This window comes from Silurus meridionalis, chromosome 15, assembly GCF_014805685.1.
Source record: "Silurus meridionalis isolate SWU-2019-XX chromosome 15, ASM1480568v1, whole genome shotgun sequence".
Lineage (NCBI taxonomy): Eukaryota > Metazoa > Chordata > Actinopteri > Siluriformes > Siluridae > Silurus > Silurus meridionalis.
In genome coordinates this window covers 4,534,241-4,560,214 of record NC_060898.1, presented here as the reverse complement: position 1 = coordinate 4,560,214, position 25,974 = coordinate 4,534,241, and the positions used below count along the sequence as shown (strand labels likewise).

The 25,974-nt window shown below is 40.2% G+C and overlaps 1 protein-coding gene across 1 annotated transcript in view; it reads right to left on the bottom strand.

The window, feature by feature from the left end:
* LOC124397819 (splicing factor SWAP) overlaps nucleotides 1–25,974 on the bottom strand; it is a 106,937-nt gene that overhangs the window by 13,921 nt on the left and 67,042 nt on the right. Inside the window, exons 14-15 of the mRNA XM_046867636.1 lie at nucleotides 11,128–11,405; nucleotides 6,830–6,967 (exon numbers count right to left, since the gene is read on the bottom strand). Of these exons, the coding sequence (XP_046723592.1) occupies nucleotides 6,830–6,967; nucleotides 11,128–11,405 (416 nt within the window). The remainder of the gene's footprint in view (nucleotides 1–6,829; nucleotides 6,968–11,127; nucleotides 11,406–25,974) is intronic.

Genomic DNA, 25,974 nt, shown 5'->3' with positions numbered 1-25,974 from the left:
TATTGTTAGCGAGCCTTCAACCGGCTGTAGTATCGGCTACAGATAGACGACGACTCCTTTCGGCTTCTCCCATTAGAGTTCGCCAAAGCAGATCATCCGTCTCCACACTACCCTGTCCTCTACATCTGCCTCTTTCAACCCAACTACATGTATGTCTTCCTGTACCACATCCATGAAACTCCTCCTTGGCCTTCCTCTTTTCATCCTTCCTGGTGGCTCCATCCTCAGCATTCTCCTACCGATATACCCCATGTCCCTCCCTGCACATGTCCAAACCATCTCAAGTGCGACTCACCCTTACCTCATCTTGTCTCCAAAACGTCCTACATGCGCCGTCCCTCTAATAAACTCGTTTCTAATCCTGTCCATCCTCATCACTCCCAATGAAAACCTCAACATCTTCAGCTCTGCTACCTCCAGCTCCAGTCTTTTACTTAATGCCACTGTCTGTAAACTAAACAACATCGCAGGTCTGACCACAGTCCTATAAACTTTCCCTTTCAGGCTTGCAGATACTCTTCTATCACAAATCACTCCTGCCATCTTCTCCACCCACTTCACCCTGCCTGCACTCTTTTCTTTACTTCTCTAACACACAAACACGGGGACCAAACTGATTGAAGAGGCTTGTTTTGTTCAAAATGTTGAGGTATTTCTATCAGAAATGCTGTGACAGTAACCAAGAACAAGCACTTATATAAGATAAATGAACGATAAACCGCCAGTTCATGCTGCCAATTTCCAGGACTCACGTATTTCTGCATAGAACCAGACACAGGAATCATACACAACTTATAGCAATTAACAAACGCGGGTCAAATTTTGCTCGAATGAACGCCGTCATTCAGAATGGAATTCTTCAGCTTAATTTTCCCCTGGAATTCAGGCTGTTACATGTAATAAGAAACTTGAAGACTGACTTTTATTAATATTCTTAACAGTAAGTCCAAACTGGCATGGGAGTGTTTTGTTTTTTCTCAAAAACGTCAAACTCTGAGATGCTTGATAGCCATTAGCGAGTCAGCAGGTGGCCAAAAAGCTCGCATCTATTTTTAAAATATTACCAGCGGCAAATGCAAAAGAAAAGAAAAGAAAAAAAAAAGCTATGGAACTAGGAAAAGCATTACTTTTCTACTTTCTTTCTCCAGAGAATCTGTGGCTCTGAGCAGAGTGAAGAGTTAGCAGGAGTGTGTAATACACACTACATAGCAGTATAATCAACGGGAAGGAACACAGTGCCACGGTGCACTCGCTGTAAAAGCTCTGGAGCAATGATGTGCAGTGCAGTCAAGTAACTAATTTCCAAGTTTGATGCAAACGGATATGACTTGTGCGGATGAGTTTGGCCCGTTCTCGCCCTTTTAACGGCAGATCGGAAGTGTGCTTTGTGAAAACGAAGAGAAGTTGTTCGCCAAGCGGCAGCAGTTCAGGCAGTCCATAATTGAGTTTCTATCAAATAACACTTGGCATGAACTTAGACACCTTGTTCACACACTTGTTAGTGTACTCAAGAAAAATTTAGGTTGCTCCAGCACAACCTGTGATATTGGGGGATGAAACATGGAAGACAGTGAATATGGTTAGTCTCTAGAAGTGATGTGAAGATCGGATCATTTTAGTGACATTGTTTTATTTATTTTTTTGAGTCATTTGATTCATTTTGTTCCATTGTTTTATAATTTTTTTTTTTGAGTCATTTGATTCATTTCGTTCCTTTGATTCATAATTCTTTCTTAAAGTTGATGTGTTAGAAGCAGGAAAAATGGGCAAGCGTAAGGATTTGAGTGAGTTTCTCGAGGTCAAATTGTGATGGCTAGACGACTGGGTCAGAGCATCTCCAAAACTGCAGTTCTTGTCGGATGCTCCTGGGCTGCAGAGGTCAGTATCTATTAAAAGTAGGCCAAAAAATGAAACAGTGGTGAACCGGAGACAGGGTCATGGGTGGCCGAGGCTTATTGATGCACGAAGGGAGCGAAGTCTGGGAGTCACATGATAAAAGAATAAACGACTTGAACCGGAGGACACATGAAAACTACTCTATTCTGTTTCCTGTACATACCCTACAGAAATTTGCTCAGTCACGTCTAGTTTGATGGTACTTGTTCTTCTAAAATGTATTAAATGAACGAATTGCTCATGAAAGACCAACCATTGATGTCCAGGAAAGTACAGCCTTCATTTTGGTGGATGATAAGGTCACTATAGTTTAGCAGGACTGGGATTTTCCGCTACTCAACAAAATATTTTGAGCGGGCAGTTTTTACAAGCAAGAGTGAGAGGTCAGATACGAAGTGTTAATTGGTGAGTGGGCCGGAATGTTCACAATTCGGGCAAAAGAAGGAAATTGGGGGGGGATGTAATGTACAGGATGCTGGCAAAATCTTTCCTCCATGGTTACAGTGGTTCTAAAAGCATAAGAGGCTGTAAGACCACCCCAATGATGACATATCGGATGCTCGTCATTTTTAAAAACGCCGCTCACCTGCTGCAAACAACATTACTTTGCAGGGGCGAATCTCCAAAATGACATACAAGTGATGCGATCTAGGGATATAGATGTTATAAGAAACGTTTTAGTGCTGTGTGCAGGATGCTGGCAAACACCGCAGGAGTCATGCTCTCAGCTGCTATTCCTGGCCCTTTGCTTTTCTCTTGCATTACACATGCTGAGAAACAGATTCTTGGGTGCAGAGGAAACAGAGGGTTTAATGACACTTTTTAAAAGTGAGGACTCTGGGCTGTCCATCCAGTAGAACTTTGAATGAGAAACGAAATTTAGGGGGAGGTTTCTAGGAAAATTCATTGTGAAGCATAATTAACAGGGGCAAAAAAGAAGGGGGCTACCTCTCGGATGTTACCATGACCTTTAGTTACTGTAAAAATTAGAAATTATTCTTTAATAATTTAAAATAACTGCCAGGTCATCTTGGGAGAATGGTGAAATGATAGCTTGGACGACTTTTAAAGTATCCATTGATTGCGAGCTGCATTTGGAATATACCATAACAGCTGCCCATAGAATTAGAGCATACAATCACACCCACTGAAATTCTAAGGCTAATCAGGGGGCTGTCAATCAAGTGGGTCCCACTTTCTCTTCATTCCCACTGGTTGATTGATAGCCTCTATGGATCGGTTCATGTTTGTGTCGTCTATGTCATTGTTTCAGCGCCTACATAACTTCTTTTAGTCTCTTGTGAGCCCTAAATAGACAGGCACACATTCAGGCCTCTAGCTGTCACTTGAGTGTCGTACATTCACTTGGTGTACTGGGCCCTAAACAGCCCTCGCCTACCACTTAAAGGTGTCGTAAAGCCTGCTCATGAAACCGGCTGTCTTCAGAGTGTTTTACAGCCCCAAAAATGCTGGTTCATTGGCTAGCAAATATACCACTAGTGCTGAGGGTACGATCTTTAGTTTCGCTGATCTCAGGGCTGCCGGGACCTCGTCAATATCAGTCCTGATGAAGTTTGCAGCATGGGCTGAAGAATTTTTTTCCTTCTTAGTTAGAAAAATGAATCCATATTCCAGTTGCATACAGAGAGAAGACACAAAGCGACATCGTGTCGCATCGTGTCTTCTCTCCGTATGCATCTGGGAACTGAGGAGACCAGCTGCTGAAGTTTTGGGAAAGGAATACAGGATTCTAGCTGCTCAGAACCAGAATCAGGTTTATTGGACAAGTGTGTTGACACCAGTGGTGGACAGTAACGAAGTAAATGTAATTTGTTGCGGTACTTAGTTTTTTTCATGCATCTGTAAAAACTTTTACTTTAAACTTCACTTCATTTTGAAGTCAAATATTTTACTTAATACTCAACTATATTTAGTAAAATCACTCGTTCCTTTGTATTTACATGGGTATAAAAATGGGTCAAACACGCAGCAAGCCACCAATCAGGATAGAACATGCGTTCTTTTTTAAACTTGTTTCGATTGCTGCTTGGCAGTGGCGGATTTAGGCAGAGGCGGCAAAAAACGTTTTTGATTATATCATATCACGGTCAAGAAACCTGGTCAGGACTCGGAGTGTGCAACCACTGCCCAAAGAAGTTTCCTCACTCATACACTCAGAAAGAGTTTGGGTGACCTTAGCCTTCAGGGTTTCCAGTGGGAGAACTGACAAGACCTGAAGTGACATGACACCAGTAAGAAGAGCTGAATCCAAAAAAAAAAAATGGTTTAAAATAAAAAAATAAAAAAAAGGTCTAAGGAGCCCAATGCAGAAAATGGAGAAAAGAAGTAGTGGGTAAACGAGCAAAAGATATTGACCTCTGTCACTTGTTATGAGGATAGTAAAGGCTAATGAATTTAATAAAACAGGCTAATAATTGTACATATCACTTAGGTAATGATATGTTGCCTGCTGTAGTTATACACAGATATATACACAATTATACACAATATTTCTTTTAGCTGAATAACATTATATTTATAGTGTGTAGCTTATCATAATGTGTGTAGCAACAAAACAATTATAACCAAACTAGTCTAGTTGGATTGTAATTAAAATAGCACTTATTGATTGGTTACCTTTAATTGAGTTGATGTCATAAAGGTTTTCTTTGATTGAGTTCAGTAGGGCAGAAGGCCTTAAAAGGCTAATTTAAAAGACATAAGGATATAGATGTTGGATTTATCTTACGGCTACAATTAGACAAGGAGTTGTTTGGTTCTTGGTTCTGAGAGTTTGATAAATTGTCTTACTCATCCAGTGGCAGTAGCTGAAGCATAGAGGAGCTTTTTAAAGCTGAAACTAATCAATGGGGAAGACGTTGGGTCATGGCGCGGTTCACCCAGGACATCATTCAAGCTGGAACCGCCATTGCTGTCGGTGGTATCAACTTAGCCCTGACTTACAGTTCAACAGCAAGCAAAACATTTGGAAAGAGGGTTCTGAGCTCATGATAATTTAACACATATCAGTGTTTGACTCATTAATATAATTGTATTAATAGATCGGCGTGCTGACAGTAACAGAGTCTTTTCCCATATACTGAGTTGATTAAGCAGGAATCCTGTGATAACTATGGTGACATTATAGCCATAATAAATCATAGTACTTGGATACTTCTGATACATTAGAAGGCAAATACTTTTGTACTTTTACTCAAGTGAAAGTTTAAAGGGAGCACTTTGACATTTTTTGGAGTCATATTATATCTACTGTATCTCTACTTTTACTCAAGTACATGTGCTGTGTATTTCATGCTCCACTGGTTGACAGGCACAGGGACTTTGGTTCCAGCTGTTGGTGAGTGCAGGCCTTGCAGTTCAGCACCAGGCCTTGTGTTTAATATGCTGATATGAAATTTTCTATGTTCTTTTATGAATAAAATACGGGTTTATGAGATTTGTAAATCATTGCATTCTGTTTTTATTTACATTTTACACAGTGAAATGTCTGGCCGATTCTAGAATTGAGAAGGAAGGACTGTTTTCAAAAAGCCTTTCCATGCTGCACGTTAAGAGTTGTCAAATATTATTGATGCCATGCAGCCACAAAACTGATTCAAGGCAGTGCCTCTGCAGCACACAAATGACCATGTCCCCATTGTCTCAGCACACTGATTATTCCCGAGGTATGCCTCCTAAAGACAGGCACTTGAGTTTAGATGCCTCAAAGAACCTTCAGCCTCTCTCTAGCACCACGTTACTGAGACTTTTGCAGATGTCGCTTTTAATGCCCAGAGACATGAGGATACAGAAATATTTAGAGGAGCAGACCATCTGGTGGTGATACAGTACTCAAATCTTGATCTTATAATGAACCCGGGAAAGTGTTCTTCATACCGAAACAGGACGGCAAAAATGCTTATGATGTTGATTTGGCTGTGGTTATGGCAGACCATAATGCCATGAAGGCTTTCTTTAACTGGTTCACCCAGTGGTAAGCCAGATTTAGCACACTAATCCACAGAGAGCAGTGTATGAGGTGTTATAAAAAAGGTTTAAATACTAGTTTTGCATCACGTCAACAGATGGCATCACAAGGCTGCATGCACAGTAACGGGGAGCACCGACCTTCATAAGTCAGTGTGCATCGGGGGCTGCGCAACTGGTACTATTTTGACCACAGATCTCCTCACGAGCGAGTTTCTGGCTGAAAACAAAATGATCTCACTTCCACATCCAAAATACACACCAGATTTGGCTCCTCCAGCTCAAAGGTCACCGTTGTGACACCACTGCGGAAATCGCAGAAGGTGCTCGACACGCTTTAAAAAGTACTTCCAGGACATAGTCCAGAAGTGGCCAGGCAAGAGGACTATTTTGAAACATAGATAAATAAAGTACTTTCTTGTAAATGAACCTAGCTTTTTGATACCACCTCGCAGATAAGTTGTAACTAGACATCTAATGTAACGTTGCATTTTCAGACAAACAGCTTAAGATAGCTGCGCCTTTAGCCATTCTATTATTACACCTTTTACAACGTGTTAAATCATCCATAATAACAATACAAATCTGAGTAATTGTGTGTCCCTAGAGTTTACGCCTATAGTCACCATAAATATGCTGTCTTTCCACTAATAGGAAGTGTCTATATGCTAAGCCACATGGATTTTACAATTCTTGGATTGCTTAGGATGATTGTAGTAAATATGCTGTTGTATTTGCACAAGCAACTAGACAAATCAAAGCACTTTAACTTGATAAAACAATACAAAAAAAACCTAAACCAAATGTGTCACTTTGTCTACTCCAGGTGTTCGTCAGTTCTTTAGTTTTTCCTGCAACTGTCTTCAACAGAAAGATGATACCTTGTCTAAATAATCTTGTCAGCAATACAAAATACTCTGAAAGTGTAAAAAGTGTGTATGCGCACCTGGATCTGGACCTTGAGCGCTTTCTGCCCAGGCCTGGACTGTTAGCGTGGCGGTAGTTGCTGCCTCCGTAGCGATCCCGCTCTCGTTCTTTTTCATCACGTCGACGCTCTCTCTTGTTGGGAGAATGGGATTGGGATCTGACAATAAAAAAATAAAAATACAAATAAAAAAAAGCAAACAGGTACAGAATTAGCCACAGATTCACGGTAAGGCAAACATCCAATGCACATTATATGTATGTATCCTAAATCCACTCAAATGATGCTGACTTTGGAGTGCCTTAGGGAACCTTTTTGATTTGCGCTTTAGTCCATAACTTTCTTTGACTAACCGTACAACACTTTTTCCATAATTAAAGGCTCGTGAAAAGGCGAAAAAGGCAACGTTACAACCTTGTAGATGCAAAATACAAAGCTCTTGATCCTTAATTCAAGTTCTTACAATGAGTTGTGCTCGAAATTCCTGGACTCGTAGAATATAAAACCATATCACAACTGTAACCGGCCACTTTCGGACCAAATCGGAAAAGCCAAGGCATGATTTAAACTTTTCCATTAGCCTCGGTGGCAAAGTGCTAATCTCGCTTGGGTAATAGTGACAATTTTCCCAGGGGGTCACACACATTTAAATTGATGGCCACAATAGAGTACATCCAGCTTCGCTGAATGGCCTGTCCACATCATTTAGTGCATAGATCAGATTTAGCAGTGTAAGAACACGCCGCATTTCCTATTAGTCCTCTAGCTGGGGAAGAGCGAGAGAAGAAGGATTTCTGCTGCCGTACCTTCGTGCCTCAGGCTCAAATAATCGTCCTTATTATAATACGAAATGTGTTCCAATTTTTATTTGAGCGCGGTAAGAAATAACTCCTGGAAAGCTTAAAATGTTTGGGTTTTTTTCCCCACCAATGAAGTCGATCGGACTTGGAGAAATGCCACAAAAGTAATGAATTAATGTCAGGTATACATCCACACTCACCCCCACACACCCAATTGCCCATTTATAACCTCTTCGCAATGAGATTACACTTCTCAGAGAAAGGGATATATGAGAGACGAGGGTGTCATTTATTCTCAAATAAAGTAATAAACAATGACAAATGGAATTTAACTGCCGAATGTCTCTAAGCCACTCTGGAGATTAACTCCAGGAAACTTTAGGAGACGAACACAAATTCAGACCGGAGCTGCGACCAAACTTGGGCTTTGATCATCATATTCATCCTATGAAAAAGACAGTGGGGGGAATCGAAATGCCGTAAACTTTAAACAATTCGATATAAATCGACGTATTATAAGTAGCATTTTCAGTATTTACGGCAGGTTGGAGCGTAGCTGCACTGACTGGAAACCGAGCCACGCTGTTTATCACGTTCTAATTTGCATTAACAGTGTTTGACTTATGCGTTTTCTCATTCTCTATTTAATTACAGATAGTGATGTATATTTTGGAAGTGAGATCGACACAAGTTGGATCTTTCACGATGTTTAATTCAATTCAATTCGATTTGATTTGTCTAGCACTTTTAGCATTGTCCCAAAGCAGCTTTAGAGAGTTAAATAGATTGCGAATATAAATGTTAAGGTCATAAATTATGCTTTCATCATGTAGCCAGTAGCTACATGGAAAAACTCCCTGAGATGGTCCCAAAAACAAAACAAAAAAATCAGAACAGATTCAAAAAAGTAACCTGGGTGGCACGATGTCTATTTATTATAGTTCCAACATTTTTGAGGTCATCACCTGGGCGCTGACAGACACCTGAATGCAGAACTGCTCATTACAATTGTAGCCCTAAGCCATTGTAGCAAAGTGTTTATATAAATTACAGTCCGAAGCCATGTTCATGGTTCTTGAGTTTAACTTTCCAGAGGAACTCTTTATCCGGTTTATGTGTAAGCATCCACATGAGTGCTCTCCGATTGGATATAAGTTACTGTGTTGAAGTTTAAAATGCATATAGGCAACTGTCAGTCATTTCATACCAACCCATCGATTGGCTCACATGCCGTTTTCATTAATTTGTGAGATAGAACAATGCTCTTTTGCCAAATCTTGAGTGATGGCTCATATTAGCATACTCCGATGTTAAACTCCTTAGCAAAATGTTTGAATGTCAGCATGCCTGCGAATGGCCTTTTATTATTATTTTTAATCGCACTCTTATCCAAGAGGTGTTACGACCCATTCTGTTGTCCCTGTGTTCTTTCTGAAGTGGTTGAACATGACTGGGAAAAAAATAATAAAATAGATGCTTAGCCTTAGCCTGTTGATAAATGCAGTGTGGTGAAGCTGTAGTCGAGGATTGGCTTTAGAGTAGGGTAAAATTTTCTGTCGAAAATGACAAGCGGTGAAAACTTACGCAGAAATAAAAGGCTCTGCTGGTGAACTAGAACAAACAAATCCGAAGCATTGTATAACCTGCCTATCTGGTGTGTTTGGGGAGGAATCTACCAATATATATTTTTTCTTTAGATTTTCTTTCTCCAGGTCCTGATTCTGGGGATCGGTCTATATCATGTGATACAATTTGACTAAAATGAAGTGCTATTGTGTCAACAACTAGATGGCCGTTATTTCGTTATCAGTCCAACGTATTTTTATGATTTATCCTGCCAATCAAAACAAAGTGTAGAAAATGCAGCACCCCCTGCCACTGGTTCACCACTGTTCATACCCTGGACCATTTTTTTTTTTTTTTTTTATAGATTCTGACCACTTCAGACCAGGAAAAGCCCATAAGAGCTCCGATTTTGGAGATATATATATATATATATATATATATATATATATATATATATATATATATATATATATATATATATATATATATATGCTTGTTTTACATATGTCAACATGATAAATATTGTTAATAAATAACAGTTATATATAATATTAATTTCTATAATTAATAATATTTTAAAAAGTAATTACAAACCCTAAATTCCATTGCGATTCTTTTTACTCAATATAACTCAAATCCGGCTGGGAGTTTGGAAATCTATGCTGTATACTCCATCAAAGACAGAACTTGAAATATCTTGCAATCACATTCTCGTCCCTTTATATTACATAAGTTAAATTTTTTTTGTATCCTCACGCACTAAAAACGCCCTTGTACTCACGTTGAATAAAATAAATGCCATTGATGCATTTGTAATTCTTACATCATTAAATATACTACTATACAATTCAGAAAATCACCATGGAAACTAGAATTTCTTTTTTTTCCAATTGGTATCAGCTTTGGAAAGAGGACGGAGCGACTTAAGCAGGGTCCGGACCCTGGAGAATCGAAAACTAGAGCATGTTCGCACCAGCTGTGTGTTAACTGCAGGAACCAGCTCATTTTCTTTCGCTTGCTCATTGTAGTTTCCACTTTTGACTGAGCCTGTCAGCCGAAATCCAAGAGGCAGACATGCTCATGCGGAGATAAGCTAAAGGTGAAGCCTTGTGTGTCCATTCTCTTCGCATCAGAAGGTCAAGCGGGGGCCCGGATTTTAATTTTGCTCCTTCATGGGGGGAAAAGAAAACGAGGGTACCATCAGTGACTATCTTCAGAGATCCACAGAGTGAATCTGAACCAACTGAAGCAGATTAACACTCAAAAACTCGTCGTTTTAGTTCCATTAGAGATGAGGATTGAGCTGTCTGAAAACCATTAAACCATTTTCTTTTCTTTTCTTTTTTATACTCAGGGTATTAGGTGAAGCCGGTTTAGTCCTTGCTTCCTTACGCTCATTGAACTGGAAGGCGTCTCCAAACGCCAAGGTCATACAAAGTGAGGAAAGAAAGAAAGAGAAAAATTGGCAAAAAAAAGGGGGAGGTGAGAAAGAAAGAAAGAGAGACCTCAATTCCGGTCTTTAATTTGCACTGTAAGTGATTTGAAGCCGGGGGCAGAAATGATTCAATCTGCAGAAAATATATCAAGGCATGTCAAAATGCCAAGATGAGACGAGTGTAATTACTGCAACTTCAGCAGCTGATAAGGACAAATTGGCGAGTCATGAGAAGTGAAATGACAAGAGCAGTGTAGCTTTTTTTTGAAAGAAAGAAAGAAAAAAAAAGGACCGAAAATGTGGTAGAGGTGTGAGGGATTCTATCTCTGGAACCTTTGTGAGGCATGCCGTCGATTAATCACATTTAATTTTTTTTTATAAAGGGCATGTCGTAAACAAACATATGGATGGAGAAAACTCATATAAAGTTACCTTTCGGTATGAAATGCCTTTGGGGATCTGTAATGAACTGTAATGAAAAAAAAAAAAAAAAAAGAAGATGGATATTCATTTCATACCTGGACCTTTTGTAGCTGCGGTACGCGCTCGGGAGCGAGTGCTTGGTTTTGGATTTGGAACGTGACCTGGACCGGGACCTTCTTTTGTGCTTTTTCTTTTTCTTGTCTCTGTCTCGATTCCTGTCGCGTTCCCGAGCAGTGGAGCAGGAGGTAGATGTGGAAGAGAGGGGCAGGATGGTAGCCGGGGGGTGGACGCTCTTCACTGAGGGGTCTGGAGGCGGATATTCGGAGAGCGGCATCTGCGGGACGGGCCCAGCTGGCACGGTGGACACGTCTGGCTGCGGGCAGAAAAAAAAAATGCAGATGCAAATGGGATTAGAAAATGGAGGAGTGTACGGCGGTGCCCGTAGGGAAAAACATTGACGAAATGAAAGAGCGTGGTAGTCGGCAAAGTCCGACAAAGCGCCTTTGACGGCCGAGATGAAAGAAAGCGCCCAGATTTGTGATCTTCAAAAAAAAACTAAAAATCAATAATGAAGCAGCTGGTTTGGTGGAGAACACACACACATACACTTTTAGTCTGCATGAGTGATAAGCAGTGGACAGGCTCAGATGTGGTGTGTGTATATGCAGTACCAGTGGTGGACAGCTTTTTCACGTATCTGTACTTCACTGAAGTGTTTCTATTTGGAGAGATTTCTACTGTAACTTCACTACATTTCAAAGTCAACTAACTTACTTTTCACTCGAATACATTTTACATATTTTTATTTATGAGTGGATCATTTTAAAGAACTTTGCTCAGTTATACTGCATATTACTGTATAGATCCTTATTACTACATACCATATATTATTACCAACTGCACCTTCTGTACATGAAACACTCTCACCGATATTCCCCATAGACCCCATAGCCTTATTTATCATACTGCTATTTATTGTAAATAGGCCACTTATGCACTTCTGGTTAGATGCTTACTGTATTTTATTGGCTCTGTACGTGTACCTTCACAATGACAATAAAGTTGAATCTAATCTAAAAACTTAACTGGTCAAACACGCAGCAAGTCGCTAATCAGGGTCGAGCGCATGCTCTGTTTTAAACTTCTTTTGATTTGCCGCTTGGTGGTATTTACTTAGCACCAACATACAGTTCAGCCTCGGTTCAACAGAAGCAGAACATTTCGAGAGGAATAAATGATGGATGAAACTCATGACTCGAATTCGCTACAACACCCGCTGCCTTGTTTGTGTGATTTTTTTATTTATTTATTTTTTAAGTAGTATAAAAGTAGGTTTTGGACTAGGTTTTGAATAGATATCAATCAGGGTTTGACTCATTAATATCATAGATTGGTGTTGCTAAGAGTGACAGAGTCTTTTCACATAAACCGAGCTGATTAAACAAAGAGTTTTGTGACAAAAATAAAACTATCAAATGACAGACCCATTTCAAATCTTCCATTTATGTCTAAGATTTTAGAAAAGATTGTGTCTTCTCAGTTATGCTCCTTCTTACAAGAAAACAACATATTTGAAGAGTTCCAGTCAGGTTTTAGGCCCCATCACAGCACAGAAACTGCACTAGTTAAAATCACAAATGAAATGTTTTTAGCTTCAGACCAAGGCTACATCTCTCTGTTAGTTTTACTAGATCTTAGTGCTGCATTCGACACTATAGATCATGACTTCCTCCTGAATCGCTTACAGAATTACATCGCCATTCAGGGACAGGCATTAAGCTTGTTTAAATCCTACCTGTCTGAGCGTTACCATTTTGTACATTTAAATGGAGAATTATCCAGGTTAATGCAAGTAAATAATGGGGTGCCACAAGGTTCAGTTCTAGGACCCCTGCTTTTCATAATATACATGCTTCCCTTGAAAAATATTATTAGAAGGCATGGGATTAGCTTTCACTGCTATGCTGATGATATCCAACTATATAGCTTCTCAAAACCAGGTAGTCAGGTAAATACAGGTAGTTGTCGACTTACGACCGATGGAACTTACGACCATTCGACTTTACAATCACAACTGCGGCACGTGCCGCGGCATACGACAGTAAGAAACAAAATGGTGTAGAGATGATACAAATGGCATAAAATGATATATACAGTATAACAACAATGAAAGAAAATTACGATAAAATACTACTTAAAGATTTTTATAACATGGTTTCACAGTACTGTACATATAGCCTACTCTACTTAGGACCAAATCGTGTTACGACCGGTCAGTCGGAACCAATCGTGGTCGTAAGTCGACGACTACCTGTAACATTTACACACAAAATCTCGTTTCGTCTGTATACAGTAATCTCTGCTTTACCACGGTTCCAATCTTGTGCCCACGGTTTATCGAATTGAATTTGCCACATAACTAATTGGTTTTTCCCGGTCTCTCGAGGATAGCCTGATAGACCAAAAAACTTGTAGAGATTCGTTTTGATAGAGTTTTATGTTGAAATAATGACAATCATCAATAAAAATAGAATGATCAATTATAAAATGAAGTAAAATGTTAATACAGTACGGAAAGTAAAAACTGCGGTGAGACTGTACAGCACATGTACTTACTATAAATATGATTATTTCTGTATTTTTACCAATTTACACAATTCATCTTGCTATATTCTTGCAAAAGTTTTCTGTGTGTTTAAAGTCTGTGGGAGGATAATTTACGACTTAAACAGTAAATTAAAAAAATGTATTTTTGAGGTGGCATCCGTTTATCGAATTTTTTCGTTTATTATGGGCTGTTTTGGAACGTTACCACCGCGATAAACAGGGGATTACTGTACATTCAAATAAATATAACTATCACATTACTTTATTCAAATGTATAATATAGCATTCATCCAAACATCAAAGCTTTGGCTTGTCAGCACTGGCAAATGCCCTTGGTATAAGTGGGATAATCCACGGATTGATGTGTGTGCAGTAGAAGTAAAGCCTAGAAGTTTCGTGCCAGGTCATAATAACTCAACCTCATTCGTATGAGCAGTCCCTACACTCTCCCAAACCTATAATTGAAGGATTCTGAAGGCTTCTCAAGAAAAAAAGAAATGCAGTCCTTCAATGGGCTTTTCGGATCTGATGCTCAATTACCTCAACATCAGAGTGTGTGATTAAAGGAAACGACTTTGCGTTAACGCCGAGCCCTAAAACAATCAGGCTGACTCGCGCGATCAACCACGTAACCCTTCCGTTCCGCTTCCAGACAATTCATCTTTCGAGAACGCAAAATGAGCGGAGTGGGAAGCTTCCGAGTTCCCCTAAAACGCAGGGGAGCAGAGGCTGCGCAGAGATCCCAAACACGGCCAGATTCATTCTAGCGCATGGTGTGAATAACTGGCGGTACTGTAGCTCCCGTGGAAAGAAGCGCAGTCCCTCGAATAGAAGACATAGGGAGACAAAGAAAAAGACAGAAAACCGATTGGGTGTAACTGATGCATATTAACGCTAATATACAAATGATAATAATAATAATTTTATGATTTATGATACATTTTATGATTTGTTCAGTAAGAAAATCCAAAACTTGCAGTGTGTAAACATTTTTTAAATAAAAAAATATAAAGAAAGAAATAAAAATATTATTAATATTATATATATATATATATATATATATATATATATATATATATATATATATATATATATATATATATATATATAGATTGTATTTATTTATTCATTTATTTTATTAATTATCAGCAAAATATCCTACATGGTCGACAACATTTCCGGTCACGTGGTTTTTCCCCAAACTTTTACCACCACAGAGGCACACAATTGCACATATTGATCTAAATGCACTAGCAGTACATTTTTCATTTACTTAAACTGACAATATTCCCCTACACAAAGCCAGCTCCATAAATACCAGGGGCGTTTAAGTCAAACCGGTACTTGTATTGTTACAGGCATAAAAATAGATGCTAGCGTGGCGGTACTACACGTAATAGTAAGTGCTGAGTACACGTCTCCGGTCAGTTCGAACAAGATGGCAGACGGCAGCTTTAGTGAGTGCATGGAACAGCGTGTGGTGGTGAAGTTTCTTTGCAGCAAAGGCGTCAAACCCGCAGGTCTTTACAGAAGGCTTCAAGCGCGGTACGGTGATGAGACGTTCGGTCGCGAAAAATTTGATGTAACGCTACAAAGAAGGCAGTACGTCTGTTAGTTTCCATCTTTGTCATGGCTGTTCTCTGATGCTGAAGTAAAGCAGGCTGTCCCAGGATGGTTCAGGCCTACTGACAAATACTTTAATTCAAAATCTTTCCAGGTTGTTAGTTAAACGCCGGGATAAGTGCCTAAATATAGCAGGAGAGTATGTCGAAAACGTTCCACTCCTTGAAATGTCTTCTTTTATCTCATAAACTCAAAAGTCCCAGTTTGACTTGAACACCTTTTGTAAAATCTTTACATGAGTTGGACTGGAAGATCTTGAGTAGCCTGCTAGAGCGCTCTGACCTCAACCCTATTGAAAACCTTCGGAATGAAATGAAACGCTGACTGCACTCCAGGCCTCCTCACCTACATCAGTACCAGACCTTACCAACACCCTTGTAGCTAAATGAACCCAAACCTCCACTACAAAATCTAGTGGAATGACTTCCTAGAAGAATGGTGGTTGTTATAACAGCAAATTGGAACTAGATATGCAATGGGATGTTCAAAAAGCACCTTCAAATCTTGGTCAGATGTCCACAAACCTTTGCCTATACAGTGTAACCAATTCCACTCGAACCTGATGGTCAGTTAGCTTCAATAAATCTGTGTTCAATACTATTAAACTACTGCCTTTGGTGGAGCTTGGTAAAAGCAAGGGAGAAGAAGAGGAGTGAGAGAGAGGGAGAAGAAGAGGAGTGAGAGAGAGATGAAGATGAGCATGGTGGATTCTGTTTGATAAGCGAGCTCTTGGGAAAGTCCGCGATAGCTGAAAGCTGGATAATGAGAGGCAGAGGACGGGTTTGATTTCAAACGCTCAGGTTAAAAATAGGTTGACATTCGGGAGACTAATTCTCTCTGCTCTCCTGAGATATGGGCAGAGAGACGAGTCACAATCGCACACTTCCAACACACTGACCTGCTCAAGGAGGCACACAGATTGTGTCTCAAACATACACACATGCACACACACACACACAGTTATACAGTTTCATTCATAAAACACACACACAGTCATACACACATACAGTGTCCCACTCAAGCAGGTTCAACCACACACATAAAAAACACACACACAAACACACACACACACACACTATCAAATACTCACACACAGTGCTATACACACAGATAGTGTCCCACTCCAACAGCTTCAACCACACACACACACACACACACACAGTGTCAAGCACTCACACACAGATAGTGTCCCACTCAAGCAGGTTCAACCACACACACACACACACACACACACACACACACACACACACACACACACACAAGCAGTATCGAACACTCCCACACAGTGTTACACAAATTGTATCCCACTCAAGCAGGTTAAACCACACACACAGTCATACACAAGCTGTATTAAAACACACATACACACACTTGTACAGTTTCATTCATAAAACACACAGTTACACTGTTTCTCTGTCTCACGCACGCACACACACACACACACACACACACACACACACACACACACACACACACACACACACACACACAGAGTGTTATACAGACAAATAGCACCATACACAAGCAGCATCAACCCCACACACACACAAAGATAATGTCAGATACACACGCACACACACACTGTCAAATACAGTGTCATACACAAGCAGTAAACATTCAAGCACACATTTGTACATAAAAAAGGCATCCACACACACACTGTTACACAATGTCTTGCACACACAGTTATACAGTTTCTCTGACAACACACACAGGGAGTTACACTGTGTTTCTCCGTCTCTCTCTCTCTCTCTCGTGCGTTCTCTTTCACGCACACCCACACCCCTCTATTACGTTTTAACATCTTTGGTTTTTCCACCACAACGAAAGTCCGAAATGGTTCAGCATGAAAACATGCACCTGACAAAGGCCCCTAAATATCACTCTGATTTTTCCTTTATTGGAATTACAGGGACCAAACAGGGTCCAGCATAACCATGTCCCTGCATGGCAAAGCAAGATCCATGAAGAGATGGTTTTCACCTTTGGGATAAACTGGAATACCGGCTTCTCCTGTCGATTTCCTGATCTCACCGAAGCTCTTGTGACCGAATTGGCAAATCCCAATGGACTTGCTTTAAAACCTAATGCAAAGTCTTGCTTCGTCCTAATTTGCCAGCATCTAACAGCCAGTGGTCTAACAGTACTGGTTTATTACATAGATACCCCACTTTGTGCAATATTCTGTAAAGTTTGTCACCCCATAAGTGAAAGCACTAACTGGAAATAAGTGGAAGTAAATAAATATACTTAAAATTGTGCCTAGAAACTCCACTCACTTTTCTGGAGTAATTCCCAGAAAGTTTACTGTGGAGGTTTTATGAAAAACTTTCATTGTTTAAAAAAAACAAAAAAAAAAAAACATCTGAACTCTAAGGAGCACCAAATAAATAAATAAATTAGATAGTCTCCTGTAAGACTTAGTCACTCGACGCTGTTCTTTAGAAAAGCGACATAAAAGCTTAAGGAGCTGCATCTTTTCCTCGTTTGCTCTGGTTCTTTCATCTCTGTGAGGATTACTGCACTTCTCCAGGGATTCCTTAGGTTCATTAGGAGCTTCTAGAGTTGACACTAAAGACCGGAACATGGTAATTAAGAAGAAGCTATGCCATAAGGGTGGCCCTGAAGAAACAGTCAAGATTCGATCGACAAAATTGTAGCCTTTTAGTTTACATTTCAAAGTGATTCCATGGCTCATAAACAAGAAAATGCTAGACAAATAATGTGAAATTTACGAGTTCAATTTGAGGCTCCCGACCCTCATTCCGTCGTCTTCCGGTGAAGTACTGGCAGGTAGAAGCACTCATAGTGGTGTTGGTTCTGTCAGGGAAGTAAAAATGCTTAAGCCGATCTAGCTTTAATCTTGCACTTCAGGGCAATCTTTTCCTCCCCATCTCTCATTCATACTCTTTAGAGCTCCCGGGCAGTCTGCTGATTGGGGTCAGCAGATGATGAGAGGACTTGAGTGAAAGTTTCGTGTATGCATAAGGGCAAGTAACCCCTGGGCTAACCCTGTTACCAATGTGGAATTGAGTGTGGATGAAATAAAGATGGGAGAAGGGAGATGGGAGGCTGTTCAGAGGGGAACATCATTTGAAGATAGTTTAACATTAAAAGTAACTATTGATGCCTCAAATGTAGAACAATTCTTTTTTTTTTTGCTTATAAGAAAAAGAGAATTGTGGTATAAAAAGGGCAAGTTATTAGTTATGAGGTTAAAACAAAAGAGGAATGAATAGAAGGAAGGGGATTGGGGTTATGGGTGTACTGGAGTAGGAGCAGGCATGGTAGATAATGTGGAGGGGTGAATGTGGTAGGGGTACTAGCAGGAATGGAGAGGAAGGAGTGGTAGGATGGGTTTTGGGGGAGATGGGCTAGGGAGTTAAGGGTTGGGAGCAGTTATGGGGAAATGGACATTGTGGAGTGGAAGCAAGGTGTGTAAAGGTGGATGTGGTAGGGTACTAGTATGTATCGAGAGGAGGGAGTGGTTGCCTGTGTGGTAGCAGGTGTGGAGGGGTGGAAATGGCAGAAGACGGATCTGGAGTAGTAGGGTGGTTTTGGTGGTAGCTGTATAACATACTGGTACCCCTTCATTAACATGTGAGGCTGCAGAGAAAATGTAGAACGCTTCTTCCACTAGAAGCAATGGATTATGGAGGCCATAATCAGAATTAAAAAAGGTTTTTATCAGGGCACTCATTCTAATATTATGATAATTTTTTATACATGAAAACAAGGAGTTGTAGTGTAGATGCTGCTCAGGAACAGATGTAAGGAGTCTCCAGTGTCAGTGACTTGTTATAATCAAAGGTAAAGATGTTACTAAGCTTGCAAACAGTGCAAAGTCTTAAGAAAGAAAGAGGGTCTTTCAAGAGGATTTGCTCGTTTTTGCAGCCTGGCCGAGGGAGTGTAGGTTGTTTCCTAGACGGGGAAAAAAATATTTGTGTATGAGGTGGTATCAAAACGTTTCGAAGTACAGTCATCCGCCGCTTTACCGCGGCTTGAATCTGGCGCCCCAGGTTTATCGTGGAATTGCGTTTGCCGCATAACTAATTTGTCTCAGCCTATTTTTTGACGTCATAAGACACTTCAACCAATAAACAAGCAGAGAAACTACACATAGGCTACGCTACTACAGAACTGTATACTGTACAGTACATGTACTCACTATAAATGTGATACAGTGTACTGTATTTCTACAAATTTCATCTCGCTATATTCCTGCAAATGTGTTTAAAGCATGTTTGGGGTGGCGTCCATTTATCGCCTTCAAAATAGTCCCCTTGCATGGCAATACAGCGCTACCAGGGTTCCTGCCACTTCTGGAATGTGTCCTGACAATCTTTATTTTCGAAGCGTGTCAAGCACCTTCTGTGATTCGCACCGGATGTCTGCAATGGTGTCAAAACGGCGAAGTTTGAGCTATATCTTCATCTTTAGAAATAGGGCGAAGTCTGCAGAGCCTAATCTGGCGATTAGGATGGGTATGGAAGTGAGATCATGTTGTTTCCTGCGAGAAACTAAAATTTGAGAAGAGCTCGGTGACAATAGCACCAGTTGCACAGCTCCCGACGTTCACAGGAGGACTTCTTTCAGCAAAGTGACTTTTGAAAGTCAGTGCTCCCTGTGACTGTGCGTGCAGCCTTGTGCTGCCATCTGCCGGCGTGTTACAAAACAGGTCTCTAAATCCGCACCACATACACCCTCTTTGTTGAAAACGTTCGCTAGAACACCACAACCTGTTGCGTTTAATTCCTTGCTAAATATATATAGCTTCCGTGAGCAACCGTAGCCGAACAGAGTTTCAAAGAATGTGGGTCAGAAAGACTACAGAGGGTATATAATATCAAAAAGAAAATGATTAAAAAGCCATCCTGAGGATCAATTTAGCTTATGAGGTGACGAAAATGTCAGAAAGAAACTGGACATTTTAAAGCGATATCATTTCATCCTCCGTACAAGATGCGACTCTAAGGCATGATCGTACAAAAAAAATGAAAGATTATATGCAACTTTTGCATTCGGGTGCCTCTGTCCTTGCAGCATGCATAAAACATTTGAGAAATGGGGTAGATGGTCAGCTCGGTACTCGGCTCTGTCCTTAATTGGCAGGAACTTTCCCATGATGGCTGCCTGTCTTATTAAACCAGGCCTTGACGGATAGTCCTCTCTCCCTAGAGAAAGGTGCTTTAGAACAGATAGCATCAGTTTGGAGACTAAGAGCCCAATCAATTTGGGAGCAAAGTACACATCAGAGCAGGAGAAGCTCGTGGCCCAGGGGGGTGTAATCCTATATCCCAACATGACACTTGGGAGAAAGGAGCACTAATGGAAGATACCAGAAGGGACCTGGGCTTAATCAAGGCTATTTAAGTTGTGTGTGAGTGAGAGAGAAACACGGCAAAGCTCAGATACACGTCAACTGAATGAGACGGAACTCAGAAAAGAAATATAAAAAAAAAAAGACAGGGTGATCCTTTTTTCTGTTTAATAAATACTTCTCTAACATGATGTACTGGAGTTAATATCTATAATGAGGTACAGGATGGAAGCAAAGGGCGTATCGATAAAAAGGGCCGGAGATTGATGGTTGGAGCACGTCAATGCCCCAGGCTTAAGGGTCGCTGGAGAGCCGTCCGTCCGCCCGCCATGAACAATTTATGCCTTTATTCATCAGTTGAGAGCGCACAAGGCAGCCAGCTGGCACGGCGGCGGTGGCGGCTGCCGCAGCCGCACAATTTCCTTAATTAGCCTAAGAACCCTCAAGGTGAAAAATATAACCGTAATGATTACGCACTGTTTGTTTATCCGGAGCAAAGCAATATTTGTATCAACACAGTGAGCAAGAGCCAAACCTTTCCTGCTGGTATGCATAAAAAAAATAAAAAATAAATGTAAAAAAAATTAAATAAATAAAATCGCACTCACACAAGAACACCGTTTGCGGTTAAAATGTCGGGAGACCGTCGACCAAAAACTACTTTATGTTAGCGCTGCGTTTAGGGTGCTTTTGCATACGCAACATTTAATCCATTTAAAATGAACCATAGTGTACGGACAGTTCGGGCTGGTGAGAACGCGGTAATCATACGCAAGTACGAAGCAAAATAACTTGTCCTAAGATGATCTTGGTTTGCGGTGGGAATGTCAATCCAGCACATTTACACTGGCGTACTTGTTTCTATACACTTTTACACCCTCTAACATCGTTTTGTTTCTTGATTTTCTTAAATTATGTGCATTAGCCAATAACGGGCCACTTGTGCATTACGACCAAACCTGTATTTGGTTCTTAACTAATGGGATGCTGCCAGGATGTACGCATATCCGGCCTTGAGGGATGCCTTAATCTTGCCAGCAGTCGACAGAGTTCAATTGTCTCGGGGTTTGAAAGTGTATTGTTCATGTTTTAAAGCCCAATTTTAGCTCTTGTCTCATGCCAGACATTGAGTCAACGTCTACACTAATCCGGATAAATTTGAAAACGAAGTTTAAGTCAGAAAATGCTCTGTGTCGACACATATCGTTTCCCAAAAGCTGCTCATCAGCCCTGAAACGTCTGAAAACTAGACGTGAAAATGGTGTTTTGAAATTTATCTACTTTGGAAAACGTTTTCAAAAAGCTACATTTCGTCGAGAGAAAACGCTGTCTGTGACGGTTTTTACCGCTCAATCTTTCCGGCTCCGCCCTCCACTAGTAAACTTTCACATTTATTTTGAAGTAAATTGCTATGTTTTGCTAAACAATGTACTTAAATTACAGTATACCACCCTATACTGACCAGCATTCTTTAAGACTCCTAGGTCTTTTCAAGTTACAATGGGGTCATAGAAAAACTTTGCCATCATAGGTCTGGGACTACCTGTATATAAGAACACCTATAAACCTTCTTATAAACAAAGGCTCGACCGAATGCTTCAAACACCACAACACTTCGACTTTACTATAAGACAGAGAGAAACAAACATTTGATGTTACTGTTCAGCCGAATGGAAACCATGCTACTGAATTTCATACATCACAACCCTGAGTGCAAGTAGGACATTCGGTTTGGACTCAGACTTGAGACTCAGTAAACGCAGTAAACGGACTAATGGATGTCAAAGTGCCCTGAATCTACTCTGTGACATCAACAGAGCTGGTTGATGGAGGTTAACCTTTTTTGTTTTTTTCATTGAATGTTCTTAGTTTGAAGAATAAAAACACCCAAATCACTGTGACAACTGGAAAAGGTTCTTCGAATGTTAACGATCTGCATGTCAAGCATGGGCGAGAAATTGCATTTGGGAAAGACGCATGGCTTTCAAAACACATTATGTGTCTGTTTTTTTATTATTATTAGTTTAGTAAAGACAAACAAAGACTTTCTTTCTCTGAAACTCAATCTAGTACCACAACATAATAGAATCTACATGAGCCATGCAAAGGCAAATGTCCAAATGACATATTTGAATCAAATACTCGGTCTCCACATGACAGTAGATTCCCTGGTGCCCCATCAGGCCCCTTGCCTGCTAGTCATGTGATGACTTGCCTGCATTTGAGAATTAGCCTCTGACTGTTCTGTCAAAAGTGCCATCTTAACTGAAAATGCAATATCACACTTATCCCCCCCATTAATGCTTGATAGATCGGGACTGTTTTAACAGCAAAAGGGGGACCAACACAATATAAGCTGGGTGGTCATAAAGTTTTGCCTGTTTGGTCTATGTTTATAAGCAAAAAGCCCAGAGATCAAAATTTTCTGAAATACCAAAAATCATGCCATCAAAATTAAGTTATGAACATCATATATTATTGAAAAGCAAGACCTGTAACTGAATAGTTTATGCATTAATTTTCCCTGCATGGAAATACCAAAATACTATCATTTTTAACTTCTGCGAGCTCGCTCTTTAGGAATACTCTCGAACGTACACATCTCAGCAGCCTATTGTATCCGAAATGGGAGAAGGTACCATACGGTATGCAGGGAGATGAATATACAGTATAAACCGCTTCTGAAAAAAGGCTATACAGAAGCTCTACACACACAATCTACATAACACCACAATGCAAAAATGCACCCAAGAAAACAGCAGAAATCTCCAAAAATACTGTGCAGTGTCCTTAATTATAACATCATAATAAGGATACCTCCCATTCTCATGCTACACGTGCTCCTGAGATACGAGTAAATCCTGCCTGAGTAATCCATACTACTGCCCTACTTTGGAATGAAGTCAAATTCGTTTAGAGACCACTCGCTACTGATGGTGGCTCCACATGAACAGTCTGCAGATCCATGAGGTTACTGGGGAACTCGATAACCCTGAAGGTGGATTGAGACTAAAATTCAGCTTTTCTACACAATTTCAATTCTAAAATTCCATACTTCTCCACATTTAAATATTCAGACTTCCATAAAGATTTTCCAAGACCATTTAATCTCAAATAAAAACGTTCTTTCGGCTTCTCCCGGTAGGAGTCGCCACAGCGGATCCTCTGCATGTTTGATTTGGCACATGTTTTTACGCTGGATGCCCTTCCTAACGCAGCCCTCTGAAATTTATCCGGGCTTGGGACCGGCACTGAAAGTGGCTGGGGTTGGTTCCCTGACCGGGGATCGAACCCGGGCCGCAGCGATGAGAGTGCGGCATCCTAACCACTAGACCACCAGGGAACCTATGTTTAATCTCAAATAATGATTTAAAATTCCAACTATAATGTGCGTTACGATACAATATCGGAGTCAGAATCTTGGGTGTTTTGCATGTGTTTATTCGTAACCAATCACAGCTGGGCAGATCCAATCCAGTCTCAATACTAGTAAATTTTCCTTTTCTTCCTGTTTTGGACTTCGGTCAACGAAAACGCTTTCTGAAGTGGATACGATTGAAAATGTCCAGCGTGGACTGAAAACGGAGGCTTTTAAACTTTTTGTTATTCCAGTATCGAGTAAATGTTTCCGAGTGGATTTTGTGCAACTTTTGGGAAACAAGTGAAATCAAAAGTGTGGACACTGAGCATTATTCAGACGAATACACAGTTTTCTAATGCATTAGAAAACTCAATTTCATATTCTAGAAAACCGAATAGGCCAATAGGATAACCAAATATTTTTCAATACGCTGTGTTCTTTCCCCACCCCATACTAATCCAGACTTGTCGAAAATGTGTAGGAACCCTGATAATTAATAGGAACAATCTGCTTGACTGGTTTAGAGATACAAATGAGATGAACAGTTCTGCATTCAAGTGTATCAGTGAACAGGTGATATTCTCAACAAAGATGGAACTATAATGAATGGTCATCCGGTTAGGCCAGATGAAGATGAAATTCCTCTTTGAGTCTGGTTTTTCCCTCGTACCATACCATTTTAGAGAGTTTTTCCTTGCTTCTCTGGCCAATGGCTCGCTCATTGGGGATGAAGGTATAGGGACTAATTCATGATGCTAAACTTTATATTGGTAAAGCTGCTTCTGGGTAATATCAATTGTAAAAAACTGCCATACGGATCAAATCGAATTCAGGCAAGCGTTATTATGAAATAATCTCTGCACGGGATTCCATTTTCCAACAAGAAAGGCAAACAAACCATCCGGACCCCTTTAGCTGAAGAAAGCTCATGAACATCTACGGCCAAACTTTCCAGTGTAAACCCATTTCCTCAGGCTCTGTTGACTCTATTCTGTTCTTTCATTGCTTGAATAGAAAAAAGAGAAAAACTGAAGTTAACAAAAAAAAAAAAAAACAGGCGCTCCACTTCAAATGTTAGTCCTGCTGCAGGCTCTGCAAGGTTCTGCTTGCTTTCATTAGGTCCAGCTTGGCAATAAATGTCCAATAAAAGAAGAAGGAAACACGGCTAAGTAATGTCTCTGTGGTCTTATAGAGATCCTACTGGGTCCTGGAGCATGAGCAGGACACACTTTACACAAACCAGGCTCTGGAATGAAAGCACCTCATGGAGATGTGTTGTTTCCTGTGTGATGGACACTTTCGTTAACGCTGGAGTTGGAAGGTCTGGCTTTTTTAAAATTTATTTAAAAAAAAAATATAGTAATTTACTCTAGCCTTCTGTTTGTTACGCGGATGTGTGGGAAGGAAGATGGAGATTAGTTATGGCTCATTGCTCAGTTACGTTTCATTTACCAGATGTTTACAAGTCATGAGGAATCTGGTAGCTGAGCAGATGCTGGTTAAGGGGCTTGCTAAAGGCTACACGCTGGCTATGTGGCACTGCTGGAACATTAGCTTACAACCTCTATACCACTTGCACTATATTGTCACCAACGCACGAATGAAGTCAGTGTATGATCTGACATTTACCTCAGTACTGACTTTCTATCACATCATGACTCCTCATAAAAAAAAACTTCTTTGGCATTTTGGTATATTCCCAACATTTATATTAGTTAATCGTATACCATAGTCTATCTGAGAACTCAATTCTGATTGGCTGGAGGGTGTGTTAAAAGAGTCATTACAGTCAGTTTATTCGGCGCTCGAAATGAGTTACCACTGTAACCATGGTAACACTGTCACAGTTTCATACGGAGTAAAGCATGTAAACTATCCATCCACCTCAATTCAAATATTAAATCGTGATTATTCCCATGATAGTCATGAATTACTTTACGATTAACCACAACTTAATTGCACATTTTTATCTGTTTAAAATGTACCTCAAATAAATACTTTTCAAGATTTTTATTATCTAATAAACATAGT